Source organism: Anopheles moucheti, chromosome 3, assembly GCF_943734755.1.
Source record: "Anopheles moucheti chromosome 3, idAnoMoucSN_F20_07, whole genome shotgun sequence".
Classification (NCBI taxonomy): domain Eukaryota; kingdom Metazoa; phylum Arthropoda; class Insecta; order Diptera; family Culicidae; genus Anopheles; species Anopheles moucheti.
This window is the reverse complement of record NC_069141.1, coordinates 6,110,105-6,133,901: the sequence shown is the minus strand read 5'-3', so window position 1 is coordinate 6,133,901 and position 23,797 is coordinate 6,110,105. Positions and strand designations below refer to the sequence as shown.

General features: G+C 45.5%; 1 protein-coding gene across 1 annotated transcript in view; it reads left to right on the top strand.

Moving 5' to 3' along the window:
- The first annotated feature begins 5,610 nt into the window (after window positions 1-5,610).
- Window positions 5,611-23,797, top strand: part of LOC128301682 (protein bowel) — a 40,697-nt gene continuing 22,510 nt past the window's right edge. Inside the window, exons 1-2 of the mRNA XM_053038272.1 lie at window positions 5,611-5,775; window positions 22,278-23,102. Coding sequence (XP_052894232.1) covers window positions 22,288-23,102 — 815 coding nt within the window. The 5' untranslated portion in view covers window positions 5,611-5,775; window positions 22,278-22,287. The remainder of the gene's footprint in view (window positions 5,776-22,277; window positions 23,103-23,797) is intronic.

The following is a 23,797-nucleotide window of genomic DNA, read 5'->3' as shown; positions in this document are numbered from 1 at the left end:
ATCATCGATTTGCAAACATTGGCAAACAAGCAGACACACGGTTTGGAAAATGGCCACATGCATGCCAAGCCAAACTGCAATCCGTACGAGAGCCGCTTCGTGTGCAGCGGAAAAGCCCAAGTCCTAACAATACACAAATCTTCCTGCAGCCATTATGCCAAGCGCCCTGTTTGCTGGGGGAAAAAGTGAGTCAAAAAAGAAAACACCAGCGTAAGAAGTAAAAGCACGGCTCAGCTCAAAACAACAATAAATAGAAGCGGACGCACACATGCTTGGCAAAATTTCCTCGCGTACAAGGCAGAACATATCTGCGCGCTGTGTGCGAATGTGATACAGATAAAAGTGCTTTTCTTTTATACTTCGACACTGTCTTTCTCCCTTCAACTCGATCGTTTGCTATCCCGTCCACCAAGTGACTTAAGAAACCTTAAATCTTCTCGATCTGTCCAGTTTCCTGTTCGGTGTGCCGTTCGATCCTGCCTGGTTGTTTTTTTTCTTCCTTCTCTCTGCCACCAAGGGCATCGAGCGGGTTTTTTTTGTGTGCCAGTGTGTGTGTGTGTGTGTGTATGTGTCGGTGGTTGTGTGTGGGTCTTTTCGGTGCTTCTCCTGCTGTTCCTTTACTGCTGCTGTTAGTGCTGCCGTTGTGCGTCTTTCCAAATGCCGCCCGACGCACCCGCTTGTGTGTTGCATTCCCTCCCAGAGCAAACCCAAAAACGCAGCCCGGGCTCGGGATCGAGAAAATAACTTTTATAAATACATTACACCAAACCTTCTTCCCCCAGTGCAGCATCTTCGCCGGTGTCGTGGCCACAGACACGATGCTCCGGGACATATACACGTACGCCTTTTGCGGTTTGTGGTGCGCTTTTCTGTCTTGCTTCCACTGCCTGCGTATGGGCTTCACTCCCGTCTGATGCTGTTATTGTTTGCCTTTACGTCACCATTTGCATCTCCAACTCTTCTCCCCAGCGGCTTCCCACCGAAGACGTCAGCCATGGTTCAACCAGAGAAGAAAAAACGCTACAACACACAACGTCGCATCCCCAGCATCCCTGACTCGAACGAAGCAACAGACAGAAACGGAGAAGAAGAGAAGGAACAAAAAAAGCTCCATCGGCGTAAACGTCGTCCCTAATGATCGAACGGAGGCAAACGGTGTGCTTGATCACCGACCACCTCCGAAACCTTCGCCAAGCCCGCCGTACACCACGAGCACCCAGTTCTTCACCTGCCGATCACCAACACCAAGGTCTGCGTCTGTGAGATAGCAGAGACGGCCCCAAAAGCCGTACGAAACGTAAGGCAACAGCGAGAAGCAGAAGACGGGAGGGAGGGTGAAAAAATACAGTCAACCCCTTTAGGGGATGGGCTCGATCGTCAAAATGGTGCGAAGAGAGAAAGAGAGAGGTTCGTGGCTGGTGGTATCGTTGAAGTCTTTAGTCTGCACCTTTCTGCTCCAACGCTGTAACATTGCGTCCCCCTTTTGCCAAACCATTCCCAAGCCAATGATCGATCGGCTTTGGCATCTTCCAGTTCGAGCTCCACATCTTTCCTCCGTTTGGGGCGATCTGGCAATGGCTCTTGGTGGTCAGGATCGCGATGCTGTGGTTGCAAACGGGAGGGAGCTGGCAGGGCGGTAAAGCCGAGCGGTTGCTGAAGTAGCCCGCTGGCAGCCGGAGACCACTTTCCTACTACATGCAAGCGACATACCTACCAGACACCAAAGCCGCCTCGTTCGATGAGTCTTGAGCTCGTTTCGGAACTTGGCTAACGGCTGTCAGATCACTATGGGTGAATGGAGCTGATTTCCTGGTCAAAACACTAGAAATCCTTCTTAATGATTCAGCTTTCGTGGTTCTATCATTTTGTGTTAATTTAATTGAGGTAATGCAGTGAATTACATACAAGAGAATATTTAATATCAATGTCAGTATTGTTTGCTCCCCAGAGATTTTTGCTCTACTCCAAACAGGTTCCAATCTTACATTATTGATTCTAGCTTATGTTGTCTAATGCTACTCAAGGAAGTAACAATTCTCGTCTAATCCCACAGTGCCCACACCAACCAACGATCCATGCGACGATCATGCGGCACGTACAGTGCGATCTCGGCTGTCAGTGGGTTGAAAGAGCATTTTGTTTCGCATTTCGTTCACCGTCCAGATGCTCTCCATCCAGCTCGGGTGTCTTGTTTTTTTTTGCTGGTTGGTCCTACCCATTCCACTCGGGAAGTCTCGTCGTCATGTCGCGTACACTCCGCTTACGTTTAACGTCCATTTTTTATTATTATTATTTCGGCAAGCTCGCCACGGCCCTACCCGACCCACTGGTCACTGTGGCTCGGGTGCCGGGTGAATTTTCTGCCTTAGATTGTTCCTTCGCCGAGCGGTTTGAACTCTTTGAAAAGCAACCCCCTCCGGGATGGATACCATTAGAGGACGCCTCGTCCGTCTCGATTGTGCCATTACGGGGTGGTATGGTGGGCCCTTTTTGCTGTACGCTAGAAGGAATTTACTACCTCTTCACTGAAGGGCCCTGACAACTGTCCGACCTAGGTGGGGTTATGTTTGCTCCTAGGTCCGGGGGCGCTTTCATCAGGCACAGATAGGTTTGTTTGACGCTGGCCTGACGGGCGTCAGTGCGGGTGGAGTGTTGTACGCGGTGCATTAGAGGGAAGCAAAGGCATGCGGCAGGATGGCGCAAAAAAAGCAACACGAAACAATTTCTCCCCTTTGGCTAGGCTCTGGTTTACGAAAGGAGAGCAAGAGTTCACTAACCCAGGTCGAGTATGCTATCGGACGGGAACTCGTTTTTATGCTGCTGCCGTTGCTCCCGTGGGCCTGACGATGCGATGCGTGCGTACATGATCTGCATGTGCGTGTACGTAGATATGGATTAGATCGCGGAGATCATCTAGCGAAGAAAGCAAAGCAGTATTAGTTTCAGTACTGCTATTTTATTCGACGAAAGAAGACTGGGTAACAGATCAACAGTGCATTAAATAGCGATTGTTCGTCCGCATTCTGGAGAGTATTGGTGCCTGAAATGAACTGGTTGAAGCAAAAATCTATACGATCTCTACTAAAAGATCAACAATTGTTCAAAGTAAGGATCTTTTTCTTCATGTAATGCTTTCCCAAAACAACATTAATTTGATTATTCTTCATGACTGCAATTATCAATTTGCATCAAACCGTACGTTTCCTACACATCAACAAATTAATTACACCTCCGCGATAAAATCTTAAGTGTCTTCCGTTCATGATAAATGCTATCATGCGGCGTGCAAAAACTGCCTCCAACCAGACAGTCAGTCACGCCGACTTCTTATCTTAAACACAACAGTGCAATTAAAATAAAGCGGCGGCGCTACTTCAACTGTCGCGACTGACCGATTCCAATTCATTGTTGTCCCTCTTACGTGTGCACGTGCAAACACCGATCTCGCTGCAGATCGCTGCAAACGGTGGCGGATCACACACGTATCGCACACGGTTGCTCTTAATGTTATCAATGCAAATGTCTGCTCCCTCGTATGCAGTGCATTTTAATGCATCATACAGCAGAAATGCATCACGCCGAGAGAAGGTCTTTAAATCCACGCAAGAACTTCAGTCGAGCCTGGCATTGGGTTTAGGGGTAAAACGTCGAGAAAGACACCAACAAAAAAAAACGAAAGAAACGATGCGAAGAAGAATATTACAATAGCTGGTCCACACTTAAGCAGGACTGTGTCCAGTAAGCGTAAGCGCTCACACATACTGTGGTAGGTTCAAGCTTAAGATGAAATTACTACGTTCAAGACGTTTCATTTTGAAAAACACGCATACCAATGGGAAGGTGCAGACGAAAAAAACCGGCTTTTCTTGTTTCCGCTGTGTGCCGAAGCGGGTTTTGGGGTGCGTGGAACAGTGTGTGCGTGAGCTTTTGACATTCTTTCGTCGGCGGAGGGTTTGCTAAGGGTTGAAGCACCTGCAACAATGCTCAAGGAAGGGTGAGACGCACTATGGGATGTTTGGTGGTGTTTTACGATACGATACGAATTTCTGACGCCTTTTTTTCGCGAAATAATACAAATAATCAGTCTGTGTTACGATGAATTAATTTAACAAAATCTGAATAAACTAACTTATTAAATAAACTATCTTCTTCTTATAATTGAAGCTGGCTAACTGCTAAAGCAAATGAAAAAGAACTTAAAGAAAAGTTCAAATTTTCCCAACGAAAGCATTCATTGCGATCACTGTGTAGCTCCTTCCCTGTGTACGTTCTGGCAATGGCCACCCGCGCTGGTGTGCGTACGATCGTGCAAAGCTTCTGCGCCAAGGCGGGCTTGTTGTACAACAATGCGATCGGGAAAGCGTTCGTTTGCTTCGAGATACCGTGGCCGCATGACGCTACGCACCTGTGCACCGTCGTCACAGTCGCTAACCGCTGAAGAAAAATCGCAAAACATCGGTCCGCCTTAACCTTCCGAAGTCGCGAGGCGGGTTTAAGTTCGTCTCGCCTGTGCTCGCATCGCAAGATTACCGTGAAATGCGTTCGGTGCGCAAAATGCCGTCGGGAGTGTAGTTCGAGGGAAGAAATGGCGCACCAGTGCATGTGAAAATAATTAACACTTTTCAGCTTGCTTTTTTTATTAGCAAAAAAGTAAATAACATAAAAGTAAATGTGTGAATGAAATAAAAATGTTAAATGGTATGTGAATTGTGTACAGAAATAGCAACATTGTAAAGATAGATTAGGAGCGATTACATACAGCAGTGAAAAATAAACGGAAAAGTGCTTGGTGACTTGGTGACTTAAGGAAGGTGACTTAAGTCAAGTTAATCACACAAAAGTGAATTGATGTGCAAAACAAAACAACACACACGCAAAAGAAATAAGCCAATGAATCGAAAGAAAGGAAATATGAAAGGATAACGCATCAGTGAGAAGAAAATAAACCGAAACGAGAAGAGATTAAAAAGTTAAGCGCATTGTGCGTTGTGACGTGCGAGAATAAAGGAGGGTGGCAGATAAGCAGAGGAAAGCATGCAGTGCATAAAGTGGGAGATGGCCACAGAGGCAGCAAACGAAATGTCGAAAGAATAACAAACAACCCAACCATCTCAGAGCACCGCAGCGCATACACACATGCACCGGTAGAAGTCCGCAGAGTGGGTCCGAGAATGCAGGCACTGCAATAAGCCGCCCCGTTGGCAGCGAGTAGCGAATGGAAGGTGAAAAGTGATGTGTGGTGCACCGTACGGGATTAAACTGGCGATGTCCGAAGGCCGCTGGGAAAGGCACACGGGATGCTGTTGCGATATATGATATGCTGTGCTGTGTAGTTCATTTGGGAGGTCTTTAAACCGTTTGGGGTTGGGTTGAAACCGTTGCGACGACAACTGATTCGCCTCCCTTCCGTTTGCTGTTTGTGCGTAGCAACTGATGCTGTGATGCTGTGTGTGCAACCGAATATCGTTTCTCTGTGAGTTTTGCTAAAGAAGTTGCTGGAGGAAGGCAGCATTTTACACAAAAAGTGACGAGTGTTTCGAGTTAAACTGGGAATAATATTTGATGGAAGTAGTGGCCAAAACGGCACAGTAAGCTAAGAAGGTGGATGTGTGTATGTTTTCTGTGTGTGTAGTGTATTGACGTCGATTACTAAAGCAACACTACTGCATCCAGTTTTGTGCTTCATCTGTGTCAAAGCAAACGGTGCGTGAAAGTACGTCGTCTACAACGAGACGTAGGCTAAACCGACAATTCAGGCTGGGCTTGGCTAAAGTGGTAAGTGTTTCACTAATGACTGTTAATTATTTTAATAAGGGTGCTGTCGTACAAATGATGGCGAACAACTGAATCATACCATCTCAGCGAGTGAATTGTAATACGTTTATAGTACTTATATACATTGTAATCAACCTGTTTGTATCAAACATATTAGGCATTCCTGTAAGTTTCCAGAGCATTCTTCGTAAAGTTGATTGCTTTCCTTAATAGTTTTTTTTTCATCCATTGTAAATCAGAAATCATATTAAAAAACCAGACCAAAACAAATTTGCATTTCTCTGAGCCCAAGAACAACTCATTCCAATTTGTGATATTCTCGGTTAAAAAGAAGTATGTACCGTCTAAGATCGGTAAAGGCATTCTTCAGCAATCGCTACTAGTGTTGGATTAATCTGCGTATCTATTTTCGTATTCTGGTCATTTTTATTTCAATGTCCACTGTAGCGGAATTCGTTGGGTTCTAACCGGTCACACAAATGATAGTTTGACCACTCGGAAGCAGTTTGATGCATATGAAATCCTTTTGAACCCAATGGTGGACAACGGTTTTCAGTGCATATATATTTTAATTTCGCATTTAATAAGTTAACGCATTGAGTTTTGTGTAAGTAAAGTGTTTGAATATTAGCCATCAAGATATTTTAATGGGCAATTGTAACACAAGTTTGCATGAAATGTACAAGTATTCCATTTTAAATTTAAATTATCAATTCTCTTTTCGGGACTCATGTTATCTCATTCCAAAGCCACAAAGATCAATCAATATTAATATAATCAGATTTAAATCATTCAATCGTTCATGCTTCCTGTGGAAAACGACTTTTATTCCATCTCGCCAAACTACACTCATCCTGTGCTGCATATTTACCCCAGATATTGAAGTTAATTTACGATTATCGATAACTCATCTCACCACCATTTTTCGGTTCACTGCGGCTGGCCTGTAAACGGCCATACAGAACAAAACCTCCGCCATTCCACCGTTTTGTGCAATCACTGTTGTCGAAAGGGTGCAAACAATTTACTTTACGCGTGTACGCATCGGTGCGTTTATAAAGATCGGTTCATAAATTTCACTATCAGGTTTTATGTGCCACTTCTCTGCGCTTTGAGGTAGTACTCATTAATATTATTGACAGTGATAGCAGATAGAGCGAAGAGGTGTTGGGGTTTCTATTGATTTACTCGGAACCGTTAAAAGAGTGTTCTAGTGGGTTGAATATTTTCTACCAAGCGATTATTTTTTATTCAATTTATTTCAATTTTTCAAGTCAACATAGAAAACGAACCGATTTTGTTGATCTACTTCCTACGCGTACACCAACATGATTTATAGCTTCCATTCATATTCAATTCTTTTTTTTTTTTAGGTTTTTTTTTTTTAATTTTACTACGCTTCCCGTAACACTTCCGACCCGGTTTGGATCCGGAAACCCATACGGGGTGGGAGTGTAGGGGCAAAAAGCAAAACTTTTAATACGTGACAAGTGGCGACCTTATCCGGCGCGGTTAAGGAGGAAGCCACATACACCCGAACTGGTAGCTAACGGATGCTACTCATCCGACAGCACCCCAAAGCCTCCGGTGTTTTCCACTCTCTTTCTTTCTCCTTCCAACTGTCTCGCTCCATCTCGCTTCGTCCCACACGGAACAGCTGCGATTCCAATAAAACCAGAGGCCTACACACCTTTATTTACAAAATGGACACAATTTCATTAGCATCGAAAAGCCATAACTCAAAAACTGGCTCTTGTCGAATGCAAGAAAAGGAGAAGAGTAGAGAGAAAAGAAGCACACTTACACACACTTTCGACACAGCCTAGTTGATGGTTTGAAACCAACGCCATGTTTTTATTTTTGGGGATCGCTTTAAGTGAATGAAATGAGCGTAAAGGCGACGAACGTACGATCGGTTTCGTTTTGTTCGCGGATTGGCATGGCTGTTTTTGCGCCGTGCAAAAAGACGTTTGAAAAAACACTTTCTAAATTCGCACCACCTCTTACCTTCTAGAGGTGGATGGGAAGAGGAGTTGAAGCTGAAAATAATACTAATGAGCATTCATTACCGCTTGCCATTAAACGAAAGATTTAACATTGAGGACATTTTTTTTCAAGCACACTCATTTAATACTTCATAATGTTGGCTGTCCATTCCTAAGCGATATGTTCAGCTAATCGAACGGAATTGATCATCCGCTACATTTAAATGTACAAGCTTCCTATCACTACCAACAACAAATCCACCATCACCACCACACGGCAGCACCGCACAGCAGCACCTGATCGGAAACTGGATGGTGGTAGTGGCGATTATTAATGACGCTTAAAGGCGTCGTTGGCTGTCGTGGCTTCATTTCGACGTTTCGACTCGTACCACGCTCGATTGCTACGATCCGTTCCAAAAGGCCCGTACGATCTCACGATCGGCTCCGCGGCCATGATTCACCGTGATCGGGGATGAAAGGGTGAAGGGGATGAAAGGGAAGCGGAGGAGGATGGAGCGGTGTGCGCGGTACGGTGGGAGACGAAACAATCATTTAATTTATTGAAAACGAATAAAACTAACAATAAAAACGATCGTAACGTGCTGCGCTCCATCCGCGATCATGCTGTGTTTGGGGTGGTTGGAGATTTTCTGTTTCTTCTTCTTTACCATCCTTACCGCGGGAGGATTCATTCGTGAATGAGTATTGCAGTTTATGGATGAATTGAGCTAATATTTAGTTGTGAAGGAACTTTTATTCACCTTCACTTTTAAATAATGAACTTTAGTCGCTTCTACTAATCTCCCGTCTTATGTGAATTTTATTTAAATCAATGCTTATTTCACTGAACTAATTCGAATACTCTTCCACAATCGCTTCGAATTCGTTCGAAAGATTCACATTCGACCACAGGTAACGGTCGTATTTTACGCTTTTTTATTGCCTAACCCGGTGGGATGCCCTTCGAAATTAGTCCTATCCCATTCCGAACCGGAAATAAGACCACATACGCGTCAAAACTTCCCAAACTAGACGCAACAAGACGCGACAAATGAATAAACAAAGATCGATAGTTAAAAAATAAGCTGGCAGTCGTTTAACCTTAGCTAGCATCGGCAGATAAACAGCAGCACGAAAATATCGCTAATTTAATCAGTAGCCTCTGTGTTTTCCTTGCTCATTTTCCACCGGTCCGTTCAACCGCAACGTTTTCCCTTCCTATCGGTAGCTGTTTTTAGGAGATTTTTCATACCATCATCACTTTATTGTTTATTGTTTGCTTTTTTACTGGCGGGCCAGTCTGTCGTGAACTCTTCCTTCTCTCCGCCGATCTATTTCTTTGCTTAGTTTAGTTTGTTACGTCCTTTAATCATGTTGGCCTGTCAGTAAGATCGTTTCTGCTTGCACTGCAGTATTTCATTCCAGCAGTTTTGGGAGCCACGCTTGTTAGGCCACTTTTGGCCTTTTGTGCGTGTTTTATCTGCTTTGTTTTATTTTTCGATGGAAGGCTTAGCGATTTTTTTGTTTGCTGCCTCCACTCTCGGCAACACTAATTTGCAGTGTTTTCCCAATCGAGAAGGTTAGCTTTTCGTCCGCTAGGCGTGGGAAACAAACGAGCTCACACATCCATCTCCTGCTAACGCTGTACGGTGGACGGAGGAATGATGGAACGTTGGTGGTAATATGGAAGCACTCGAAAAATCACCTGCTCTCATCTCTGCACCCGGGCACACAGCAGTGGCTGTAGGAAGAGGCGCCAAGAAAAAAAAAACCGGAAGGAAAACCGACGGTAGCGTCTCGTTGGGGTAGTTGCTTTTGCTACCGTTCGTCTGTGTTGCTTTGTATTGCGCTGGAGTCGTTATGGTTTGCAGCTTCTGTTCCATCTTGTGTTTCAGGTTGCAGCTGCAAGAAAAATAAAACAACAGCGCTTGATAGCATTTGCCTCATTAGGCAATGTGTTTTCGCTTTCCGGGAGCATCTGCCAACTAGCAAGGTAGTTGATTAATAGCCACACAACCCGATATAGCCGGTCTGGCAAATTGTTCGAACCAGCCCGGTTTTGCGATCGGTTTGGTGTTTATTGATTTTTAAACATACCCACTTGAAAGATTAACAACCTACCGGAAGCATGTTCGGCCAGGGTTCCGGGCAGTACAGTGCGACTAACTAATAGGCTTATAGTTCGCCTACGACCACGTTCCATTGCATTGCAAATGAGCACCCCGGTGCGGCGTGTTATTATTTCGGTTGATTAAAAGCTTTTGCTTGTTTTCAAGGTCCAGAAACACACCCTCCCGAAAACAAAACATCACACAAATCACCTGTTACAGGAAGCATCATTATCACAAGAAGATGTTTAAAAACTCCGTTATGGTCTTGTGGTATAAAACATCTCCCCTCGCTAGCGCTGGGTTGAAATTTTCTCCATCAATTTTTCCACCCGAAAAGAAATCTCATGCCATCAACATAAAACGAAACGCCTACGCTACCACAGCCGGGGAAACAATCCTAGAACATCAGTCACACGCGAATCGATTGTAATGGGGTCGGATGAAATGGACCAGGGACGGCAACCCGAAGCAGAGAGATGAGGGAAAAGCAATAACTATAATTTAACAGGCTCATAAAAGTTACCATAAAATTATAAGAATTGAATTTGATTTAAAATATATACGCTCGGCCGTGTTTGCTTTGAACGCCCTTCGTCCGCTGCATCATCGATCCGGACTGATTCGAGATGTCCATTCCGTCTGCCGGCCTCATGATGCACTCACACAGCACGCTAAGGTCGCAGCAAAACTGACCCACAGAGACATGTGCAGTGTGTCTGAGTGCTGGCTGCAGTCGAAGCCATTCCACGGTAGTCGAACACGGTCCAACATGTCCACCGAGCCGGAACGAAACTGCTTCTGACAGTGGCGATCCTCGAACCCGACCCGGTGCCCGGTACCGGCAGCCTGACCGAATGTTCGCTTGTGCGACTTTATGTCGCACTCGGTAAAGTTTCTCAAGTGGAAATTTACGACCATGAAAGCATCATCCGTGCTTCCCTTGAAGTCCTTTAGAGAGAGAGACCGAGAGAAAGAGTGGGGAGGTGAGTGGGGCAAGAGAAAAGGGCGTCCAAGAATCGCAATGTTTGCCTCATGTTTTATTCATCTTGCTCTTGGTGTGCTTCGCGCTGCTCGCGTATGATTTACACGCATCGCCTCGGGTGGTGACCGTGTACTTTCGTACGGCACCTACCGGTAACCCTGCTGGAATTCCCAACAAAAAACGCGAACCATGTCTCAGGTGGACACCTTCAGCTAGGATGGTAATTTTAATTAATGGGAGCAAAGGTGAGCTTAATTACGCGCAATGCAGGCGTGGACATGCTGGAACTGGCAGTAGCATCATCGTTCTGGCCCGCTACACCCAGCCAGTTCCACCATAGATTCAGGTCACCAAAACATGTCTCAAAAAATGTCCATTATTGGAGAATCTTCCTTTGAGGCTCCATTCCCAAACACACCCGACTCGAAACGCAATCACACCAACGTGCCTGTTTTGCCATCCTATCTATCACCTCTAATTAATCTCACCCGGTTGTAAAAAAGACCCTCAAATTAATCACCAATTTTTATAGCGGCACCATGAATAACGAATCAAGCGCCTTGACGGATGCGTGCGAGATGTCGCCGACGGCTGTCAAAATCGCGGCTTTCCGTTCGGATTCGGTTTTATTTCTTTTCTGGCATCAATAAACCAAACAAAAAACGTTCTTTTTACGGGTCATCCTCAATCCTTCGATATCGCGATTGAGTTGCTGGGACTCTGCGTAGACTTGGTGGTCAGCAAATAAAAAAAAACGATGTTCAATAAAAGCTTAATTTAAAATCAAAACCCTCTTTCCCATCTCGGCCACTTCGGTGTATGGGGACAAAAGGTAAAGCATAAATGGGAGAAGGTGTCCATCATGCCGATCAGTCAAAACTCCCTCGCCTAACGAACGGTTTTGATGGGTGATGGGTCTATAAAACTCAATGCTCCAGGCACTAAGGTAAAGCGTTCAACCCTGCTTTCAAGCCATAAACCTTTTGATTAGACACTATTGGTGGTTTAGGTGATTGGGCGCGTAGGATCGCGTAGGCAAACGCTTACTTCTAAGACTGCTCCTATTGCGTCGACTGTTCGGAAATGGAGGCGATTCCAACCACAAAAGACGCAAACGTGCTGCTATCAATGGGTAACGCACGGTTCCGTAAATCCGGTGGCCATTATTTGGTCTACTTATGTCAGCGCTGCTCAGCTTCAAGTAGCGTTACTGCTGCTATATGCACAACCAGTCCGGAAAGCATTCCTGTGTAGCGTTTACCAAACAGTCGAACCGGGCAAGCGATAAGATTGAAGTGCTTTTTATGACGTTAGCAAACAGCTTTCTGATTTAAAGCTTGAATATTTAATTAGGTCGACTTGTTTGGCATTTCTAAGTAGTACAGGAAATTTACGACCCTAAATACATTAAGATCTGCAATCTTGTGGTATGACGATCGCTCGGTTTCACCTCTTTCCTACGATCAGCTTCTTCGGCAGCTAACAATTCTTAGCCTAACGAGCGCTAACTCCTTCTGTGCTCGGTTTTGCAAGATTCAACTGGAGATACCACGCATACCGAGACGCGCAAGACACACCACAGAGAGACACTGGACAGCATTAAAAATGCATGCAATTCCTCCTACCGTTCGCCATTAAAATCACTTCACGTGCTCACCGTGCTTTTCCTGTGGCCGTTCACCCGTCCACTAACGAGGGCGCGAAAGACCCATCAATGTTTGTAATTAAAACTTCACATTTTTGCTCCCTTTGCTTTCGAGCCAGTCCAGAAAGACGGACGACGGGAATGAGCGAGTTAAGAACAAAAACAACAAGGGGTCTATAATTTTACGACCCCGCAGGAAAACGGGGGCGTTCAAGATCGCGCTCGCTCGGCCAGTTAGCAAACGCTGCGTGAAGAAGGTTTTCCTACTTTAATTTTTATGGTATCGTAAAATTATAAAAATTATACCGATTTTGTCTGCTTTTTGCTCACTTCTTTCCAATGCGTGGTGCGTCGCGAAGGGTGGAAACTTTTCCTCGGAAGGTGAGCTGTTGATACTTTTGAACTAGTTTTCCTACGTCGCGGGAACACACTGTTGCTGATTACTGTTTTATGGTTTGGTTGGGGCTTTATCCCACCGAAGAATTTCCCGTCAACCTTCTAGCGTGGGGAGGGAAAACCCTTGCCGTCATTTCCCGCTAGCAGTACCAGTTTAAATTAATTTATTTTCAAAACTATCAAATTACAACTTTACGTCAACTGCGGTGAGGTTACGTTTAGGCAGGTAGATTCGTAATCGGACGCTTATTTCTACACATCTTTGGCTTTCTTTGATAGTTTTCCTCGCTATTCAACGCGATTAAAAGGGGGCCCTGTTTCGGACAGTTTGATGGCATCGAGTAGGCACTCTGTTTCCCCTTTTTCGAGCACTTTGATTTGTGATCTGCACTGCAACTGTGTGATCTGACCGGTACCGTTAAAGAGATCCACGAGGTGGTTGAAATGGTTCGCATACCTTTATTAAGAATCTCGCCAACTAAAAAAGGGAAGCTCATCACGGACAGCATAACACGCACACTTTGATCCTCCCTCGTGTCTGTCAAAGCTCGAAAGGTAGTTGCTGGTTTGCGCTTATCTTGATCCTGGTCTATTACACCAACGAACGACGATACACCCACTGTGCGCCCTCTTTCCTTTCCATCCCAGTCCATCGCCATTGCCGTTGTTTTCATCTTTCAAAACCTATCATTTGCCTCCAACTTTTCACCCACAATCCGGACGACCGTTCCGAGCGGCACGGGGTTTATTTTTCTTTTCCATCTCCCCGTTGTTGTTTTCGGTCCGCATACCAATCAGGCGGTAATAAATTGAAAAAAAATGTTAAGATAACAATCAGTTTTATTTTACTTCCCCCAATATCATCGTCATCGCCACCACCGACAGCCATTGAAGCATAACAAAGTATTTGGCAGTACGCGACCGTAAAAAAAGGGAGTCATGAGGTCGGGAGCAGCAGCATCGAGTTCCCGTCAAAAGGAAGGCTACTCCCAGTGTGCCCTTGCCTGCCGGCACACTGGGCTGGCTGCCGTTGGGCTTCTCGTGATCGTTCTGTTCGATGTTTGAATTCGTTGAACTTCTCGGCTCTCTCACTCTCCTTCTCTCTTTCTCTCTGTTTTATTTTATGCTGACGCATTCCTCGAGTCGCCATTCCGTTTCATGATCGTGATCCTTCCCAGTGAGACGATCTCACCGAAACGCAACGGCATCCCACAAAACCACAATGATCTGTTGCTTCAGACGTTGGTCTGATCCACCAGCGATCTCAAAGCCCCTTCAGAACCGGTACAGCCGGGCACAGCATCTTATCGGATCGAGCGCATCTCGCGCACCATAACAAATGCGACTTCGTTACGTGTCCAGCGCTCAGAGGAATCATTTTTTCACGGCGCGAGCGCGCACACACACACGAAAAAGCAAGAAGGAAAGAAATAATAAGCCACCGAGATCTTTGAGTTCCAAGCAGGAAAGACTTCAATCTTTTCTTTTCCTTACCGGAGAGAGAATTTAATCGGATTGCTTCAGAGATAATGGAAGCGAAGGAATCGTCGTCGGAAACAACGACGAATCCGAAAATATTTTAATTGTAATTTATGATTTTCCACTAGCGAATTAATTGTTTCGTTCGTACGCCGGCCAAGTGTGATCGGTCCGGAGTGATCACGTGCGTTGTACGTTTGGGTTGGGTTTTTTTTATTGAATTAAATTCAATTTCCTTTCATGTATGCGCGAATGGATGGAAACGATAATTGACAGATATTCAATTAAATGCATGCAAAGGAAAATCTTATAAAGCGATTACGACGAATTAGCGTTGAAATTGCTTCACAAAATGGGAAACCCTGCAGTAGGGGTTTGGAGTTTTTTGTTGTTGCAACCTTAATATAAATCAGTTCATGGTTTTTGTTAACCTCAAACCAAAAAATTAAATTTCTTTCAATATTTGAACGATAATCAATCATCAAAGTTGAGGCCAATCACCAAACTTCTCTCGGACTCGTGTAAACATCCTTCGTAAATAAAAGATTCGAACAAAACAGTAAATAACGAAATAAAATTAATCAATCGCAACACGAGCATAAACCATATGCACAAACACGGTAGTAAACGTACTGTTTCCCTGATGGACATCGCTCACCGAAACTTTGCTTCCGTATTGATGCGTTAATCCATCAAAAAACAAGCACGTCCGATTTAATGTCGCTCGAGGGTGAATTATGAGCGCGCTGTCGAACTCGTCTACCGTTCGTACCAATACCGACGTACAACCGTACCCAAGAGGGATAGCTGAAAACAGAATGTATGCCGTGCCGTATTTTTACAGCCAGTGAGGCCATTTTGAAAACACTCGCACACAAAGTAAAATCGCCTCGAGGATACTTCATTTACTGCTTCGAAAGTGCTCCACGGTCGTACGGTGTGGTCTCTTGTGGGATTTGTTTCTTGTCCCGAACGTTTCTCGTGGACGAACTTTGGTACTGGTCGGAGTGTTACATTGGACTCGTTAAAAAACGGCCCCTACCAACTTCATGACAGTGTCCCGGTGACAAAGAGCACAGATGGTAGTTGTTATTGTCTTTTTCACTGACTTTTGGGGACGAGGATGCCGGACTTTGATGGACCTTCGGCGGATAGCTAAAGGAGTCTGTTGTGCAGCCACTTGGAAGAAGGTTTTGTGGGTAAAGTTCGGTCTAATATCGTCTAGTTTCACCGGGTCCTTGGCAGTTTCCTTCAAAGAAGGTTAGAGTTTTTAAGTGGCTCTTTGAAGGAGGCTTTCGTGTAGCCGTACTTATAATTTATCATGCTTCAATGTTCTACATAGTTTATCTTGATTATTTTTTAAACAAAGCTGCCCAACATGATACTCACCGATTAAATTGTAGAAGCACATTAAATTCCAAAAAAACACATGTCCCACACTCCGGAGGTCTTCGACAATCTTGCATCGCTGAACGTCGATACACAATTCGTAACGTTTATTTAAACCGACTGACCACCAGTGTAGAGTTAACCGAATGCATGTCTAATAGCACCATTCGTTAGTCCATTTCGATGGCATCAAATTACCGCTGGAAGGTTCCCGATAGGAGCCGTATGTTATGTGCGAGCAGGCCAAAGAACAAAACAACGCATAAACACAACACGACACCAACATTGTTGCCCGTTCGAGTAGCATTTCTTGGTGGATGGAAACCGAGGGTGGTTGAAGCTCCCTTAGAACTTCTGCCCATGTTCGGAATGAAGTCATCAAACATACGGGAAAGGCTTGAGATGAATCGATGCCATTGTTTGGACAGCTTCCATTGGAGCGAGCGTTACACCCTACCGTGGTGTAATAAATCGTGGTTTCGTGGTTTGTTCGTTGTGCTCGTAACGGGTGTGCTGCACCGAGGGATGCTCGTACTGAGTGACATCATAATTTTTGCACATAGGTTTTACTCCTCGGAACATGTTGCTCTCAACAAAACACCACACACCAACAGAGAAAAATAACGCGTTATTTATTCGGAACCCATCAAACCAAAGAGAAGTTCCTCACAGGAGGTGTTAGGAAATTTGCCCTTTTTACTCCACTACATCATGGAAGTTTTTGGTTAACCGATTGATAAACGAGCATCATCGCGTTTCTTTTGCACTACAACGTCATTTGCATCTTGTGCTCTCCACATTTTACGAGCCACTTGGGCGAGGTAATGCTTCAACAGCTCTCCAGGTCTTTGTGAGTCTTTGAGCCTTGCAGTTCAAAGAGTCTTCGGTGAAAGTTTGCCCACTGAATGACAAGGTGTTGATTGTTTTATGTTGGCCAGTAAAACATTCAAATAACACGCCTCGTACCACACGCAAACTTCATTTGGTGCTGTTAACTGCTGCTATAAATTTTAAATATTTGGCTGTAAAGTCGCCCTTACCGCAGCGCAAATCATTTCGTACGTTTTATTGTACCCCAATTCCTTTTATCAGAAAAATCCTTCCACTCGTGAAGGTAATTAAGCAGGGAAAGATTTTCCATTCGCGATTTTGTACCAGGCTTCATGGCTTCGCCGTGGCGGGTTTTTTCTTCCTTCGTTTATTTGCTGTGAGAAACATCTGTGGCAGAGGGCACAGGTTCATGCCGCCTTTTTGTGCCTGACTGATTGGCTCAGCACCGACCGCGGGACCTGAAACAGACCTCCGCGTGGGGTCACGTTAAAATCGGACGAGCGAGCGTTTGATACAGGCAAATTTGACGAGAGAAAAAAACACAAAAACACCTTGCCTCCACAGATGGAGGATCGAAATTCCTTTCCCCCCCTCTATGAAACGGACCACCAGGGGCGAGCGTACACCGTGGAGGAAAAACGTACAATCAGTTTGATTGAATCGCCGCGCGCGATCGCGCGAGAGATGCGTTGATTTATCGAAATCTCAAACCCAACGTAGCAACGGGCTTCAGCGACAGATGGTGGGCCAGCGAGCTTTCGGGCATGGTGGATCAAATCATGCTGACCATAAATCACGCGCAAAAGTGGTTGAAGAAGGGTAGCAAACTGGGGTGGAAAAGTCTGGTCCGGTCCACCGACAGCAGGTACGATCTTGCTAGAGAGCCGTGTATGGGTTTGTAAATCTAATTTTTAATTTGGAATTGAGAATAAAATCTGCTTGATTAAATTAAGACAGGACCAATCATAACAGGTTTGGAGCTTATCGGGCAGTATTTTTATAAGTTTTAAAAATGTACATCAGAAAGCGAATGAATTACTTGAAATTGTTTAAATATTTTTTCCGTTTTTCCTAACAGACACTCTTCCGCATTTCGAATATGTTAATAGAGGACATGGAAAAAATGAATCTTTTTGAACAAACCACGTTACAATCAATTTAATGCGTGTGAATATTGTTCAATTTCCATTCTGAAAAGTACTGAAAAGTCGCCAGTTCGATCAGCAATTACCTTAACGTACAACCCCAAAACATTCCAATCATCTTCCTATCTCCGATGAAAGAACTCGTGTAAAACCAAAGCTCTACTTCTAGCGCTGCTTTGTCAGCACCACGGCCTGCAAATAGCTGGTTGATACACTCCATTTCGCTCTACTACGCCTTTCCCATAAATAAGGCGCGATGTTGTGCACGATGCTTCTCGGAACGAAGAAGCGTAAATCGGATCCCATCAACATAACATGCGAAACGGCACCTAGGCAACGAAAGAACAGAAAAAAACGCTAAATGAACGCAACCGGTGATGAACGTAAATGAGTTCATTCCAGTCAAGTGTCATAAAAATAAGATAAAAAGTAGCAAAAGCGGAAGATTGTGTAGCTGGTTGGGTACCAGCAAATCTAAAAAAATCTTCCGATGGAAGGTAAAGATGGAACTCTTTCCTTTGCTGTGCCAATTTTTATTGGCCTGTTGATGGTAGGGGGTCGTTCGTTAATTTTTGTGCGTCTGTTGTTGGCAGTTATGTTTTTGTTTTGGCAGTTTTTTTGAGAAACGATGCGATGGTTTCGTTGAATGAAGATTGGCTTAAAGTTGTTGCTTGTGTTCTCTTTGTATAATATATTTTTCAGAAATATTTAATTCAAATTAGAATGTTTAAGACACTTGGTGTATTTAAGAATATCTCAAACAACTGCATTTAACCTCCGAATTTAGCTCTTTCTGAGGCTTTCAGATTTAAAGCTCCGAAATAAAGCTCAGGACGAAATAAATGAGTACAAATTTTATATTCCTTAAAAAGGAGAAAATAAAATTTCATCCACAGGAGTTCAATACCACCTTGATATGTACTTCATGAACTGTGTATACGATTTTGCTCTGTCCTTCATTCTGCTACCCATATGAAAAACTTTAAACCTCTCTCATAAAATATTTACCAACATCGAATTCACTCATCCAGGGATATTATTACAAACTTCTGTTTCACCGGTAAGCGATCAGTGACACTCCATGTCTCTTCTCCAATGAGGGTAGTTACGAAAGGTCCACATAAACTTTTTTTCTCCCCTGAGCGTTTTTTTGTACTTCTATTATTTGAACTCCAGCAGCAGAATTCTAATCGGTAACAGCAGCACCCAGTGGCCCGTTATCAAACCTGGCACCGTGGGCAAACATTCCGAGTCGCGTAACCAAATGCGCAACCCCGCAACTGGAGGTGTTCAAATAAGATAAGAAAAGCACACGCCGCACTATCATCGAGGCAGTCTTCCAAGCGGACCCGGTCCCAACTGCAACCCAAATGTAGGCCAAAAAGGGGTGGGATCCCGGTGAAGTCGAAGCGTTGGTGAAGCAGAACTTTGGAAAAACAGTGCCCAAACACACATACACAAACGCGCGACGGCTTTTTTTTTTGCTTCTTGCTTATGCTGTGGTGCAATGCATATATGCTCTCACATCCCGCAGACGTAAGAGGGTGCACTTGTATGTAGGATTCCCCACAATTCCCTGTTCTCTGTGTGTTTGTTTGTGTGTGTCGGTTGGACATTTTTCCATCCGTTATCGAATGCGGGTAAAACACTGGGACCCGATGTTCGCCCTCTTGCCTTCGAGCTATGGCAAATGGTCCGGAATTCTGTTGACCACCGTTTGCAGAGAAATGATGCGATTGTTCCACCTTTTACAACACCGTACCCCATCAATATTCGTTTGCTGGCAAGCGGCAGGTTATGGGTTCGGTTTTTCGCTAACAGGCAAAAGATGGAAGATGTTGGAACCATTGTGCGATGGTGGACGAAAAGTGCATCGAATGGGGGGTGGATGGTGTTACATTACAATCCAGGCAATGCATTGCAATTGTACCAGCAAATGGTGTGCATTTTATTCTGCTGCCTGCTTACCTTTCCTTCCCGATGGGATGGATGAGTTTTTGAGCACGTACGGTAGATTTTATTGCAAATTTAGCTGGTCTTGTGTTTGCTCCATTTTTTTTCGTCGGCTTTGTTTGATGAACCCCATTTCTAGACACCTGAGCCACAACCATCTCCATCCAGGTGGGTTTCTTTTTTTACGTTTAAAGTTTCTGCGTGCGTTTTTTTCCGCAGCGTCAGCGAGGTTTATCTGTGGCATAAATTTTAATAAATAAATAAAGAAATGAGAAATTTCTCGCCTCAACTACAATCAGGGGTGACGTGCTACCAGGTGGAAACGAAATTGATGTACTACCGACCTAACAGCGGCGCTGGTATGAAATGAATTAAAATGGAGCGAAAATGCATGTTTTTGCTGCTGTGCTTTTTTGCTTGTGCGTACACCTCATCACAAACCCCCCCACGCCCAAGCCAAACGCACGGCGACACATGAACATCAACAACAAAAAGGCACATAACGTCTCACGGTTGAGCTGGGAAATGATTTATCGGAAGATTCGGAAGAAATGGTTTGCCTCCCAGACCGGTGCCTTTTCGGCATCGGCACTGTTGTGTCGTTGTGTTGTTTTACCTTATTACTAATTACTAATTCATTCGCCACCGTGACCCGGCCGTGTCGGCACGGCATGTACCGAGGTGTTGGCCGTAAATTTGTTTCCATTTTTATTTTCCACCTCCACGACGCTCGGCGCGTTCCCCTTCCCACCGCTGACAGGCAGCGAACGCACGGCACACAACAAGTGGCAAACAGCATAGGAGATAGGATGATATATGAAAATATGCGCCAAAAACCGTACAAACGAAGACGAGTAGGAACGCGCCCGGTAGCCTGGGTCGCTCGTTGTATAGTTACTGTGCCCAAGCGTTAATGAGGCGTGAGGTAGCTAACAGGTTGATTTATACGCAGCTCCATCCGCACCGTCCCCGGGCCGTGCCATTTAGGGCCGGGGTTCCGGTGGTCGATCCCGGCAGACACACTTTCGCCCCCGGGTTTTCCCTCGCATCGGATGGCTTGTTGGTAATTAAAGATTTTAATTTAACTACCGAACAACGGCTTGTACTTGATAGCAACACCGATGGCGTGGAGCATGTTCGACTTCCCGTTGTACTACAATAATTTCAAATGCTTCTGTACCTGGGGTGTTCGGCTAACGTTGTGCTGTCATGTTCGTACCGCTTAATGTGTGAATTAATTTAAAGTTTTCCCCTTTTCCATATCAGCAGGATTGCTGGCGGTGCTTGGTGCCGTGACCAGGAACACGTTAATTTTTGAGAATTTTTGTCTGTTTTTAACAATTAATGGTCATACCAGGATACGATAAACAAACATTTGCAAGGTTCTGTTTTCGTCCCTTTCATTAACCTTTAGGAAACTGAATAATATTTATGTAAATATCCCAAATTTCACGTACAACAATTTTTCTTAAAGACACAACTTTTCGCTTATGGCAGAAAAGCTTTAAAAACAATTCTGGCCTCACATTCGATATCAGGCCAAACGCAGGCCCTCCGAACAGTGTGTGTGTCTCTTTGCTATGGGAATTTTGTTCGCCGACGAGTTTCTGTGTGCGTTTAGGTTTTACTCTAACAAAACACTTCAACACCGCACAATGAGCGTGTCTGCCAGCCCGTTCGGAAGGATTGGGTCACGTTTGTTTGTCCACTGTGCTCCATGGTATCGCGCTGTAGTTCTTTAATTCTTTCCCAATTTTACTCTGCCCTGCCATTCTGGCGGGGCGAACCCGAAGGCGTGCATGGAACGAAAACATCACACCAAAAACATTCCATCGCACCGGGCCTAGTGCCTATGCTTTCGAGTAAGGGCTGGTGTGTATGTGAGGATGGCTTTTTCCTCTTTTGGCTTTCGTTGCCCTCTTGCGGCAATTGTTTACTTACTCTCTTTCTTTTGCCGAGCTTATCAACCGTTCTAGCGCTCCGGTAAGGACGAATCCGATCCGTGCGGGAGGAAATGTTTATGTTTGGCCAAAATATATTCAAGCAGCTTTTTTTCCCCTGCTTTGTTTCGGCCGGACACGCACCAGACGATCGCGGAGGCAATGCGGAAAAGGCAACAATCTTGCCGTGTTCGGTGGGCAAGAACGATCGGCCCGAAGAATGGAGCAGAACGAGTGAATGAACGAAGGCCAATATTTACTCAGCACCCCTCAAGGCAGCAGAGTGCACACCGGGAGAAGACCGGCTGGTACAGGGTGCTGACGAAAAATGCAAACGAAACACCCCATTTCTCGTGACCCGTGCAAGCAAAATGAAACAAACCCACCAACAACACGGAGGTTCCATAAATCATTGGTAGGCTCGCGATCGTACCACGCCCGACGACTTGTATTTGTTGGAAGGCAAACGATATCTTTCTCACACATCGGTGCGGGTGTTCCAAACGTTCCCCGCGCTCGCATATCACTCTTCATCCCTTCAGCCCGTCCCCATTGGTTAGGGGTTTTTCATTTCGGGACGCTTATGCAATTTGTATGTTGAGCTTGAGTTTTAACTTAAAGTTTTATTTTTCCCTCCTTCCAGACACGCCACAATGCCCACCGAAGGACCAACATTGGACGACCGCGGTCTCGCGACACTTTCCCGGTCGTCGCGAATTGATCAATTTCTGGCGGGAAATGGTGGCCCACCAACCTCACCCACCATCCGAGGATCTTCCGGTGGTTCCGGCAGTGGCAGTGCTCGGACGCCTTCGTCCTCCTCCAGCGGGTACGAAAGCCAGCTAGCGTTCCAGCATCACATGATGGCGTCCGGGGGTGGACCACCGCCCCAGCACCATGGTCGTGAAAGTTCCGCCTTTGTGCCTGTGCTGCCCTCGAGAGCGCTCAGGCCCAGCCTTTATCCGGGCGTTTTGGACGGTCCGCCGGATGGCCTTTCGAAGGAGGGCGTGCCGAAGCGTGGTTCCAGCTACGAACTGATGGCCATGATGGCCGACAAGCGAAAGGAACTCGCGCTCAGAGAAGCGGCCGCGGCCGCCATGCTTCTACCCCGCGGTGGACCACCGGTACAGTCTCCTTCGGGTATTTATCCACCACCGGGTGCCTTTCTGGGTGGACCAGGGCCTTCGCCTACGTCGGCCGGTACGTTCACGTTTCCACCGGCGGGTGTTGGGCTATATCCACCGGGCGTTCCACCCGGCATGCATGCCGGGCTCGATCGAAGGCTGCTGCGAGCACCCGGACGTGCATCGCGACCGAAGAAACAGTTCATCTGCAAGTTCTGCAACCGCCAGTTCACCAAATCGTACAACCTGCTTATCCACGAGCGGACACACACGGACGAGCGGCCCTACTCCTGTGACATCTGTTTGAAAGCTTTCCGAAGACAGGATCACCTACGCGATCACAGGTAAGCTTCTGCCGTCACCAACATATCAATTTTACTCTCCAAAAATAAAACCCACCAACCTTACGATACTTTGCGGCATTCGATCGATTGCAAAAGCATCCTTTTTGCTCTCTCATCATTATCTTTTGCATGTCCCCGGGCATGGAACAAGCATTTTTGCAGAATAAAACAATTTATGATGATTTATTTGCCCATTGCGGAAACAAAACCCTCAAGCATTGTGGGTTCGTGAGTAGATTTCCGTTCGGCCCAATGCGTTAATGTATTCTTGCCCATTTTAAAGTGTTCTTTTAATTGCTCGCCTAACAGCGAAGCTTTCTCACGAGCAGTTCGCTTTCGCAAAATCCAACCCAGGACGTACCGCAGATTGCGTGCTAGATCGATTGATTATAATTGTTTCTGCCCGCAATTCCTGGAGCTGGGACTCGAGCGGATGACAGACGATTGCGTGTGCTCGTGTAAATGTCACTGTGATTTGCGTTCCGTGTAACTCATCCTCGCGAGGTTGACGTTCGTGCGGGTGGGTCTGCGTTGTTTTAACTATTTTTGTTGTTGCTTTGCGCACAAGACAAATGGCAGCCAATTGAGCGAAAGGGGCGGTTCGGTTGCGGTTGTTCGATCGGATCGGTTTGAAGTGTGGTGTAGAAGTGGAAGCGGTGACTTTAATTGTGCGCCCCGATTGCGTGCCGAGCGGC